Below are 12,519 nucleotides of genomic sequence, written 5' to 3'. Positions count from 1 at the left end.
AAAGACTTGTTTTTTAATAAATTAGGGAAACTTAAGGGAAATTTCAGAGACTGGACTTAAACAATCTGTTCAATATTTTATGCAGAAGATAAATAATCCAAATTGTTTAGGATAAATGTAGATATGTGCCAAATGCAGAAAGAATATTTTTATACAACTTTTTGTGCAAACTGAAATGCATGATTAAATCCTGAGAATAAGGAGTCATGAACATATTGAAATAACAGTTTAATAGTTTTGAAATTTTTGCGGCTTTCCCCCCTGTAAAATGGCTTGTACTTCCACAGGTACAATAATGAAGAAATAGTTTTTAACTTGACATGGTTTATAAAAGATACCTTTTTTTTTTTTTTTTTTTTTACAAATATTTCCAGAAAGATAACAGCTAATAATACTGTACATGGCAAACATTATCACTCAATTTCCTTTGCTTCCTACCATTTCCTTTTAGATAAAAACATCTTTCCATTAAACAATTTTTTATTTGTTTAGTAGAGTAGGGAAAAATTGTTTCTTCCTTTCCACATTCTAGGGATACTAACTTCTTCATATAAAATTCCTTTTTGAAAGAAGTTTAACTCTTGTAAATAAAAAGTTAAGTAAAAATTTCCTTTTTTTCCCATATGTCAGGAATCATATCTTTTAACTTGGACTTGAAGAAATGACTATATAATGGAGATTACAAATTCAAATCTAGCACTCTCACTGATCCCCATTCATACAGACATTCCCTGAACATGTCCCCACTGAACTATTCTCCAAAAAAAAGTTTCCTTGGTTCCCTTGTAACAGTACAAAGTTAACATCAAGAAGTTATGTATCTCTAAGGATGGAGGGGGAAAAAAATCCTGCTGTAATTATTTTTATGACCAACTGCTGGTCTATTTTTGTACCCAGATCTCTCTTAACAGAGTTTAGCATTCTTAATGGCTTTCCCCTTTCTTTTCCCCTAGAAATTTTACATGAAACAACTCTATTATGAAGTTATCCATAGGCACTGTGGTACCATAAGTTATGAATTAAAACTAAGTGATAATAAATATGTATTACTCTAGGAAACTAAAAGATATCAATTATTTTGGGGCAGAGTTGAAGAAATGAAAAATTTACTATTGACTCCTTAGTGGAGCCTTCAGTCCTCTTTTTAAAGAGTTACATACAAACTCCTTGAGAACAAGGATTGTTTCCTTTCTTTTTATTTTTCCCCCATATATCTACCACAGGACCTGGGACATTATAGTCACTTAATAAATGCTTGATGATTGAGAATGTTGAGGTATAGTATATACACTACAGAGAAAGCAGAGATTAATAAAAATAATCTCTAAAAATATACTCAGAAGTAATACTTCATCTACTTTTAAACTCTTTTCAATAAAAAGCTGGCAAATTTGGAAGAATATTTTCAATGAAATACATTATTGTTGCCTTTTGAAATGGTATATACTATTCTCTTCATCAGAGAGAATCTCTGTATAAATAATGGCTGTTTCTAGGAGGCTCTTTCTATAGCTTCTCAGGAAGAGGTATTAGATAATCTTTATTATTTCTTGATCACAAGTGAAGGCAAAATCAATTTTCTATTCTGAATTTACATCAGCTGCTTCTTGTATCCTATTCCATAGATTATTTTCTTCTTTGGCTAGTAGATTTCCTTTCACTTAAGTAAAACATCAAACAAAACTATAAAGGCAAGAATGTCTATCATTGAAAGTAAAATACTTCAGCATAAAAATATTTTTTATGGATTTCCTCATTCTGTTTCTAAGTATAGAGGGCAGCTCTAAAAAAGGAAAAGGCAAAAAGTAGCAGCACATTTGAATAACAGGGAAAATAAATGACCCGTGATCCAATTCTTTAAACCTAACATTCCAATTCCAATCTTTAGAGAATGAAATCTTCAAATTTCAAACATACACTTAATGAAATAAGCTTTGGAAAAGATAAAGGGGATTTGATAGGTTAGTCAATAGCGTTCTGTAGAGTTTCATGAGTTTGCTAGGCTCTGTTATATTATTTAGGTTTAAGGACTGGTGACTGAATCTTAATAATCTTAAGGGTTCTTTGGACAAACTTCTCAGAAAGGAAAAATCTGCCCCTTCTGGCTGAAAGATTAATAAATCATTTAATCTACAGACTGTTTAATAAGCTGAAGAAGGTATATTGCTAACCATTTAAGAGAAACAGGGTAATTATACCTCCTTTATCTTTATTTCCCAAATCATGAAACAATGAAGGGCTGAGGAAATAGTCTATCCTGAATGACCCACAATGCTTGTGGAAGGACATGAAACCTAATCAAAGGTCACCGAAGACTCTTGCAGAATAAAAAGGCACTCATGCTATTATTTTAGGCATGTCCAAGTCGTTCTGTTTTTAGTCGTCAGGCAGAGATGAGCAAGATGTACAGAAAAGGATCACTGAGAAAAATGCCATGGGGAGATCTGTGATATTCTGAAGCGAAAATCCCCCACCCCAAACCACAAAGTGTATGGAAAAGTGAGGCTATTTTAAATTGACAAATTGACATTTTATGTAATAAGAATATTAAAAACAGCAGCAAACAAAACCAATACATCTCAATACCCATGAGTAAAGAGAATTAAAAATGCTAAGCTTATAGATTAACTATAAAACAATTTACAGCCAAAATATCAACAGGCCAATCAAGTATGTTTTTATAGATATATATACACAATATATTAAAGTTATATAAATTATATGTCTATACAAAGGTCTCATGTGTAGCATAAAAAGCTCCAATGGTCAATTTAATAAACATTATAGTTTAAAATACTGTTCATTCAGTAGATTTTTATTTTCTTTCAGATAGCTATTAATATTCTCCCAAATGAACATTTTCATCCTGGGTAGACTTGATAGTCTCTATACTTGTTACCAGAGGTATCATAGAATAATTATTATTCAGAATTAAATAAAGCCAAGTGAATGGGAAGTTGGAGCTCATAAGAAATTTTAATTTAATTATTCCTCAGTAAACACTTATTTGCTGTCTTAAAATCAGACATTTAAAATTATCTCTGCAGAAGCACCATTGGGTGTTGTGTACATCAAATGATCACATTTAAATTTAGTTTGATTTGCAAACATTTTCAAAATTTACAGTGTTCCTCAAACTGCAACAGAAGGTGACAGATGGTGTGAAGTAGAGTGAACAAAATCTACTTTTTCATTACAGTATGAGGTGAGCTCTCCATTCACAGAACATTGGATACATCCAAATTCAAAAAACATGCAAGTGAGCTTAAAAGGCAAATTAATCTGCAATCACTTTTTAAACTCAATAAATGATTCAGTATGTGCATAAATTTGGTATTATAGTACTCAAAAAATCTCTGCTGCAATAATGCTTAGATAATGAATTTTGAGAGATGCTACATTTTAATCAATCAAATGGTCCTAGGCATGCAAGGTATGCATAGTAGGGACAGACTGTAAAATTCAGACCAAAAAGTTGTAAAGAATTCTTTGTTTATAATATCAAAAGTTATTATACAAATATGCATAAAGCAATTAAATTCTGAAAACCAAATTTTAAAAGCCATTACAATAATCTAATATTCTTTTTCAACTTTATATGATAAAAAATAGGTCAAAAAGTTTCCAACACCAAGACAATTCTCTGTGTGCTTAATGTCACATTTCCATTTCATAACATCATGTAGATTGTTGTTATCAAAATTCAATAGAAACAGGGGTCACTAAAACATACATAATCCCTGCAGGCCATATATTCACTTAGAAAATCACAAGCATTATCTACTTTCCATTGTATTTTTATTTATTTGGTTAAATATTTCCCAATTACATTTTAATCTGATTCTGTCACTTTGATGTAGATAACCATCTTGTGGTTAGCAAACATTTCCACATACTGTTTGTAACGCTTGAATTAACATTTATAGGCAAAGCAGAACAGTAGTGTGGAAAGAATGTCACAGATTTTTGGAGTCTTGAGATCCTGGGTTCAGTTTTTGACTCTGTCATTGCCTAAATGACTTGGACAAGATACTTATTTTGTGCCTCAGTTCTTTCTTTTGTAAAATAAACAAGTTGGACTAGATGGCCTCTAAGGTCCCTTAAATTTCTAATTATATGATCCTAAATGCTGAGGGTTACAAATTAATAGTTAAAAACAAACAAAAAACCACCAACAACAAAAACCCTTTTTGTTAAACTCCTAATAATGAAAAAGGTATTACTTAGAGATTTGTCAAAGTTTACAAGGGAAAAAAAAAAAAATTGTTAAAAAACCCGAGATTAAAATAAAGCATAATATTTTAAAATTCAATTACAAATACACATACTTATCAAATGAACTCTGATGACTAGGCAGCTGTTACAAATGCGACATCACTGATAGCTGCCAAGTTTCAGGCATCTGTCACTACTGTAACCCCACTTTTCCTAACCTCTATTAGTGTTTCCCCCCCTTCAGCCCCTTTAACAGTATCATAAAAAAAGTAAAAATCTACAATTAGTGGCAAAATCTTCACAGTAACTTGTTAAAGTGATAGTATCATAGAGAGCCTCAGTCAACTGGGCCTTGGAAAATTAGTTTCACAAAGTTCTGTTCTCCAATCAGCTGCGTTGCACAAAAGGGGCAGGCGGCGTGAAAGGCATGGGTGCCGTGAGGCAGGGGAATCAGGGACCAGTATTTGGCAGACTTCTCTGAGCACACATGTCCACAAGGGGTAAAGGCGTGGGTCGGGGGCCCAGCGTCAACATAAAATCCAGCCTCGCAGCCAAGCCAGAGGGGCACATAGGGCCCAACCGTTCGACACATCGGGCACTCCCTCTCGTTTGCTTCGGTGTCACTCCGGTGTCCCCAGTTGTGATAGCCGTGCACGTGGCCACAACTGAGGTACGCCCAAGGCTGTTTCTCTTCCACCACATCCTTCTGGTTGATGCTGGGAAATGCCAATGTGTTCAGTCCAACAGGGCACTGGGGTCGGGCAGCATTGATTTCTTGTCGTAGAGCTTCAATATGCTTTTGAGTTGGAGTGTGAAAGAGACCATCGGCCGTTCTCCACAGAAGGGTTGCCCCACACAGATCAATGAGGGAGCCATCTTGTAGGACGTTGGTCTCATTCTCAACCTATAATGAGGAAAAAAAAAGTACAAAATATTGTCAATTTTAGAGTAAAACTCTAACATTCTCTTACTGAAATCATGAGGGGAAAAAGTGGAAATAATGTGGTTTATAAAATTTCAATGGAGAACAAATGTCATTTGACTTTTTTCCTCTTACATCATGAAACATTTTCTAATTCATTATAAGAAGGAATTTTTCTAACAATGGATACAGTCAGTACTTATTATGGGTCATACAGTATACTAAGTACTAAGGATACAAAAAAAGTTAAAAAAACAAGTTCCTGTCATCAAGTAATCAATATTATAATGGAGAAGATAAAACATATACAGTGTAAGTGGAAGGTAATCAATCCCAAAAGGAAAGGAATCAACAGAGGAGGGCATGAGAAAGACCTGGGAATAGGTTCTTGAAAAGGGGAGCATATTAAAGCTGAATTCTGAGAGAACCCAGAAAAGCCAGGAAGAGAGGTGTGGAAGGAGAACATGTTAGGCGTGCTGGACAATGGCCAGGAGAAAAAGAACAAAATTGAGAGACTAGAATGTTATGCTCGAGAGACAACAAATGAGCCTAAGGAGCTAAATCACAGAGTCAGTAAAAGGGAGAGAAGTCTAACAAGACTAAGAGGAAGGAGCTAGATTGTGAAGGACTTTAAATGGCAAAACTGAGGGTTTTCTATTTGATCTTGGAGCCAGGAGGGACCTACTGGACTATGCTGAGTTGGGGAGGGAGGTGATATATTCAGAGTTGCTCTTTAGGAAAATCACTCAGGCAGCTGAGTGCAGGATGAGTTAGAATGGGAGAAACAGGAGATAGGGATTCCAACTAAAAGACTATTGCAGATTAAGGTACTAAGGGCCTATATACTAAGGTGACTGCTGTATCAGAAAGAAGGAAACATATATAAGAGATATCAGAAACAAGATTTGACAACAGAAGGTACATGACGTGTGTGTGTGGGGGGGGGTGTTTCATATTTACTCCAATCAAACACCAGTTCAAAAAGTTTCTCTAGGGTCTCTACTAATATGCATTTTCAATTTATTTTTTGTCCTTCCTCCAAAGGATTAAAAATAAAAATATTATTTTTATATACAACTATTCATTAATAAACTTCATTTTGGAAATAACCAGATTACGAACTGATTCATAGTATAGCTATGTTGGCTTGAAGCAGAAAATAAGAGAAGTGAGAGGCTATAGCAGAAATCAAGTAAATAGCCAACATTCATTTATTCATTGAAGCAATAAATACTTATTATCCATCTACTATGCATAAGGCATTTTTCAAGGTTTTTCATGGGCTACACACTCTTTAAGGCACTTAAGGGGAGTTAAGATAGATATATAAATATACAAAATAAAAGGCAATGAGATTAGTCCCCCAGGAAGGAAAAATAAAGAGGAATTCTACTCTGCTTCCTTCCTTATAGCCATTTTCCCCTATCCTTAAAAAACCCACATAAGATGCTACCTTGTCTGTCAGAAACTATTCACTATGTCCTCAGCCAAACCTGAAACTTGGTGCAACCAATTCTATTGTCATTCTTTTCTAAATACTCCATGATCTGACTTCCAACCTCAACATTTAACTAATCTGCTCTCTCCAAAGTCAACAGTGAAGTCATAAGTGTCAAATATAATGGCCTGTTCTCAATTCTTCTCTTTCTTGATCTCCCTACAACATGTATCTATGCTGATTACTTCCTCTGGAATACTATCTTTTCTTTGTATTTTCAAGACTCTGCTTTCTCTTGGTTCTCCTACCTGACTCACTATTCCTTCTTTTCCTCTGCTGATTCTTCAACCATATTACATTCACCACTGTGGGTTCCCAAAAGGTTCTGTGCTGGGCCCTTATCTTTTTCTTTCTATTTTCTTCACTGCTGATCTCAACAGTTTTCAAGGATTCAATTACCACCTTGACGCAATGATAGCTAAAGCTATATTACATTCTCTCCAAATGCTTTATGAAATCTTAAAATGGATGTCTGTCAGGCAGATCAAATGCAACATGTCCAAAATAAAACTCATCATCTTTACATCCATAAATATATGCTATATATTTATGGAAATATATACCATATGTTTACGATTGACATAAACAATAGGACACCTCAAAAAAAAAAAAAGACTGGGGCAGAGTTAAGGAAAAAACAGTAATTATGCTGGACAAATGAGGTGCAGAAAAAGAATAGTCACAAAAGCATTAGTGGGGAGGAGGGTTCAACCTACTCACATTGGGAATGGGTTAAATAGGAACACTACATATATACTATGAAGGGTATAGCTCCCTCCAAAATCTATAAAGAAATAATGGGGGAGGGATGTGAGGACAGGGAAGCAAAGGGTAGATGAAGAAGACAAAGGAGGAATCCATGGGTGGTGGGAAATTGAGTAACACCAAAGCAAGTTAAAAGAGCAGAATTAAAAAAGCAAAGAGTTAATAGGGATTAGAAAGATGTGTGTTGTGTGTGTGTGTGTGTGTGTGTGTGTGTGTGTGTGCTATCCTTAATTATAGCCTGCTTAGGGAAAGAAAGAGAAAAAAAGAATAAAGTAAAAAAGATGCAGCAGAGAACAAAAGAACAACCTACAAGGAAGTAAAGATGGACACATGAATATGTGAAAGCTATAATGCAACCCTTCCCCGAAAGAGCATAGACTTCATGTTTTAAGACATCATTAAAAAAAATGTTCAGATCCATAGATTCAGAAGGCATAGTGAAAATGTAAAGATTCCACTAGTCACCTTCCTCCCCCCAAAAAGAAACTCTAGGATAAAAATGCTCCAGGAATATTATTGCTAAAAGCCAAAGCATCCAAATTATAGAAAAAAATACAAGTAGCCAATGAGCCACACTTAGCATCACACAAAATGATCTACGGAGTGAATACTTTAGAATACAATAATGCAGAAGGCAAATAATAGAGGTTTGTAACCAAGAATAATATTCCCAGCAAAACTAAGTATAATAAACAAGGAGAAAATGAATTTTTAATGAAATAAAAGACTTCTAATCGTTATAATAAAAAAGACCATAGCTGTGTAGGAAATGTAAAATAGAAATACAAGAATCAGAGAAACATAAAGAGATGATATTCATGTGTGATGAAGAATTGTTGACAATGCTAAAGATGTCTTCATTTGCTGCTCTTTTTTATCATCACTTTCTTATGTTAGGAAATCCATTGTGAACGACAAAGGCTTGGTACCACCTAGGTAATCATTGAGATTTGAAACTCAATCCTTTCCAGGGGCAAAGGGGAATAGGTAAAGCTTGGAATTTTGGGGTTTTGATCTCCATATTTTGCTTTCTTTTTCTTCATGGTCACAATTTTGGAATGGTTGCTAAAATTTGTTGTTATTGTTGTTCTGTGTCTGTTTCATTTTTGCTTCTTAAAGTTCTCTTCTCACATCCTCTTTGTCCACTTAGTACTGTCTATGTCAGGAAGATTATCCAGGAAAAGTTTTAAATTTACTTAAATGGTGGAAGGTCTCCAAGAAGATCCTTAATTTTGCAACAGACATGGTATATGACAGGAACACTAACTAATAGTCAGAATTTTCATTTGTAACAGGCTCAAAGAGGACAAAGCTGACCTCAGAACTTGATTGGCCCAATGGTTTCAGACACAAGTTGGGCTTCCCTTACCACAGAATCCTGGTATATTCTGGTCTTTATTTTACTTTCCATTCATCTAAGGCATAAAAAGGTCTATCCACTTGGAATTAAGTCTTTCAAACTTGGGAGGTGTCTTACCTCTCAATCGAGGCACTATTTCTTGCCCTGTTGACTAGATACATTTTTATACTGAGAAAAGGGGGATATGTTACTTCTATCCATGCTAAGTGTGAAATTCCCAATTTTTTTTTAATGCTATGGCCATGTAAGCCTCCTTTGATAACTTTTTTTTGTTTAAAGCATAAGTAAAAACATAGAAATTAATAACATTTCTTATTTTTGGGAAATTCATGCAGTCACACTGGATGAGTAGAGAGAGGTTCATGCATGTTGAGGTTAAATAATAGAATCTTTAAATGCTAGGCTAAATTAATTTAGATTTCAAATAATAGGTTATAGGGGTACAAAGAACTTTTGATATAATGTAGTTGGACTCCCTTGTTTTAGAGTTAAGGAAAAATTTTTTTGAAGAAATAAATTACTTGATACCATAACTTTAAGATGAAGTTTGAGTCAGACTCTGAAGGAAGAACATGGAATTAGACCTCCCAAAACTCTTGACATCTTCTGCAACCATCACTCATGGCAGTAACACCTGAGGAAGTGCCATCTCCCAGTCCACTATCAACATCAACTGCTAACCCACTGTCACTGCCTGGCAGGGATCACTGGGAACAGCAGGGTCTCCCCAAACACTGTCTCTGCTCCCAGTCAGGTTGCCACCTGGTAGCAATCTCTGCAGAGGCTGTTCCCAGTTCCTCACTTACCACAACTACTGACACTCAGAAGGGAAAGATCTCGCCACCAAATTCCTTGGCATTACCAAATGGTTCAACAACATTCTGTTAATGGGAACGAGAGTGAGGATCTATTTCCATATGCTTTACTATTGCATGCTAAGGGCCACTGAAGTTTCCTATCTGACTTGCAGATAGACCAAGAGCTCCTTGACAGCAGGGACCATCATGCTTTGCTGTTTATCTCCAGCACTTAGCAAATGCTTTGCACAAAAGAAATGCTTAATAAAGGATTTTCACTCACTCTTTCATAAAGTCTAGCTCATTTTGCTATCCAAATCAAACTATCCATATATCTATATACAGACACACATGCACATGTGTATACACATATGCATTCATATATACATATACTCATAAAATATCTTTCTACTACACGAAAGCTTTGATAACAGGATCCTATATTTGTAACTGCATAATTGTGGTTTCAGATAATGGGGTGAAACAACTAAAAAATACATGTCTTACAAAAATAAAATATCAATATACACAAAATTTGGGCTAAATTAGCAAAAGTATTTTTATTTATATCTTTTTTCTGCGAGTGTCTATAAAGAAATATCATGATTAACTAGCTAAGTGAAAGAAAAATTTGAACAATTAAACTATTTGCTTAAATAGTTCCAAACCTTAAAGTTTCTTATACATATATTTAAAAGAATTGCATTCAAGTACAGGCTTGCTTCTATACTTCTATCACTTCTGTAACGTTAAAAACACACAGATGATGTGTTATTAATATCCTTCTCAGTGTGATAAATACATTAAATGCTTTGTGTGGCAACAACACCTAGCAAACATCCTACTCAGCAGGAAAGAGTCTAATTAACTAGAAAGGGCTTTACACAGTAAAGACATTACAAACTGTCTGATAATACTAAAACAAAACAAAAATCCTGCAAGTTTAATAGACCACTTCAGTAAATGTAGCTAACACAGAATCTAGGTGGTCACCAAACACTTTCCATGTAATCTGTAAACTTATCTGGGCTATAGTATAAATAAAAATTAACATCAGAGATCATCAACTAAGTCCGACCGTTAATTTTTATCTGATATTAATAGCAAGCAGAACAAGTTACAGAATAAATCAGAAGCTAATTATTTATGTGTATAAATTATTGAAGTCTAATGACCAGTACTTCCAGGTTTAAAGAAGATCATGGAAGGGAAAGGGATTGAGAAAATATTAATATCTGATATACTTATTCATTCTTAATTTTAATTACTATAATTTTTTTGGATATACCACCACTGGAAGGAGGCCCATATGAGGAATGTAATGAGGAAGGTTCTGGATAAGACTAGATACCAGTGTCACTTGGATATCTTTCCACTATGTAAAGATATCCAAGAGACACTAGTATCTAAGCTCTTACCTGAACATAATCATCTCTCAAGTGCCAGGATTTTCACTGGCTATCTCCTTATCTCTGCCTCTTGGCTTCCCTGACTTTCTTCAAGTCACAATTAAAGTTCTACTTTCTTCAAGAAGGCTTTCCTGTTCCTCCTTAATCTTGATGACTTCCCTCAGAGATTATCTCCAATTCAGCAAGTTCTTGCCATATGCTCTTCTCCACCAAACTATGAGGTCTTTGAGAACACCATCTCTACCTTTGCATGTACCCTCAGAACTTGTCACAGTGCCTGGCACATAGCAGGTGCTAAATAAATGCTTGAATTGACTTGACACATACCTTTATGTATAAGTGAATCAATATTAAAGTTCTGACTGAGAAAACTAAAGCGGGCAGTGACGAAGCCTTATCAGAGCAGACTAGTGAGCGAAAAGTTTGGAGTGCATCTAGAGTCATCAAAATTCAAACAAAAACTGTCAGTAACAATAGGAAGCACTAATAATGAGTCATCACTACCTGGCTCCCCACCATTCAATCATCATACTAATTTAGTACATTTTAAGATTAAAGTTTTTTTGTTCTTTTTTTTTTTTTTTAAACAGATTAAAAAAACTAATATGCCAAACTAAACAGAGGACTACAGGATCACTGTTTCAATGAATATTTATTAAGTACTTGTCCATTATACAAGATCTTATGTCAGATATTGTGGGATATGAAGACAAAAAACTATCCCTGAAGGAACATTGGGGAAAACACCAAAAACACATGCATGCATGTACATGTACATAAACAAACACACACACACACACTTTATGTACACATACATATATTAATATGTAAATAAACATTTATCTATATATATATATATTTAATGCCTGCATACACACATATATTGAATTTCATGGTTGGCAGGAAACAATCTTCACAATTAATCTTTTATGGGATAGTATTTCTTTAAAGTATAACTCACTAGCTTTCCCCTTTGCTGAGCTGATCTTGTTTCTCGCAGGGTATATACATCTCCACAAACTGAAATTTCACGCCATATTCCTGGTTTGGATTCTTCTGTAAATCCTCCTTTTGGATGCATTACTAGAACACCATTTGTAGTTAGTCCATCCATGTGTCCATCAGGATTCTTCCATTTTGCTGCCTTTTCCTGTAAACATTATCACACCATTGGGGAAGAAAGAGACTTTACTTTTAAAAGTACATGGGATCTGCTTATATAAATTTCTTCTTATTTAATTCTTAGATAGTCAATAACATGCTAAAAAAAAATCAATTTAACTTGGGCATTACAGAAAACAAAGTGGATAAGTGGGTAGCACATTGTGAAACTCCCAACTAGTCAGTACTTTCATTTTAGGATCTCAAAATTCTTAATATATAAAATAATTATTCTTCATAATTATCTTGGGAGATGGCAAAGTAGGAAGAAAGCAAACATATCTCTGCTTTTCAGAACAAAAACCTAAAGCAGCTTAAAATTTAATTAATGACAGGTGAATTATCACCTAGGTCACAACTCTTTCCGTTAAACCAAATTAGCTATCCCAAAG

The 12,519-nt window shown here is 34.5% G+C and overlaps 1 protein-coding gene across 2 annotated transcripts in view; it reads right to left on the bottom strand.

Annotated features, from left to right (window-relative positions):
• Positions 1 to 213: 213 nt before the first annotated feature.
• Positions 214 to 12,519, bottom strand: part of PELI2 (pellino E3 ubiquitin protein ligase family member 2) — a 114,942-nt gene continuing 102,636 nt past the window's right edge. For both annotated transcript variants that reach the window (XM_074290209.1, XM_074290207.1), the window contains 2 exons: positions 11,928 to 12,116; positions 214 to 5,119 (listed from right to left, as the gene is read on the bottom strand). In XM_074290209.1, coding sequence (XP_074146310.1) covers positions 4,553 to 5,119; positions 11,928 to 12,116 — 756 coding nt within the window. In that variant the 3' untranslated portion in view covers positions 214 to 4,552. The remainder of the gene's footprint in view (positions 5,120 to 11,927; positions 12,117 to 12,519) is intronic.

Source organism: Sminthopsis crassicaudata, chromosome 2 (assembly GCF_048593235.1).
Source record: "Sminthopsis crassicaudata isolate SCR6 chromosome 2, ASM4859323v1, whole genome shotgun sequence".
NCBI classification, from domain to species: domain Eukaryota; kingdom Metazoa; phylum Chordata; class Mammalia; order Dasyuromorphia; family Dasyuridae; genus Sminthopsis; species Sminthopsis crassicaudata.
This window is presented reverse-complemented; position numbering and strand designations above follow the sequence as displayed.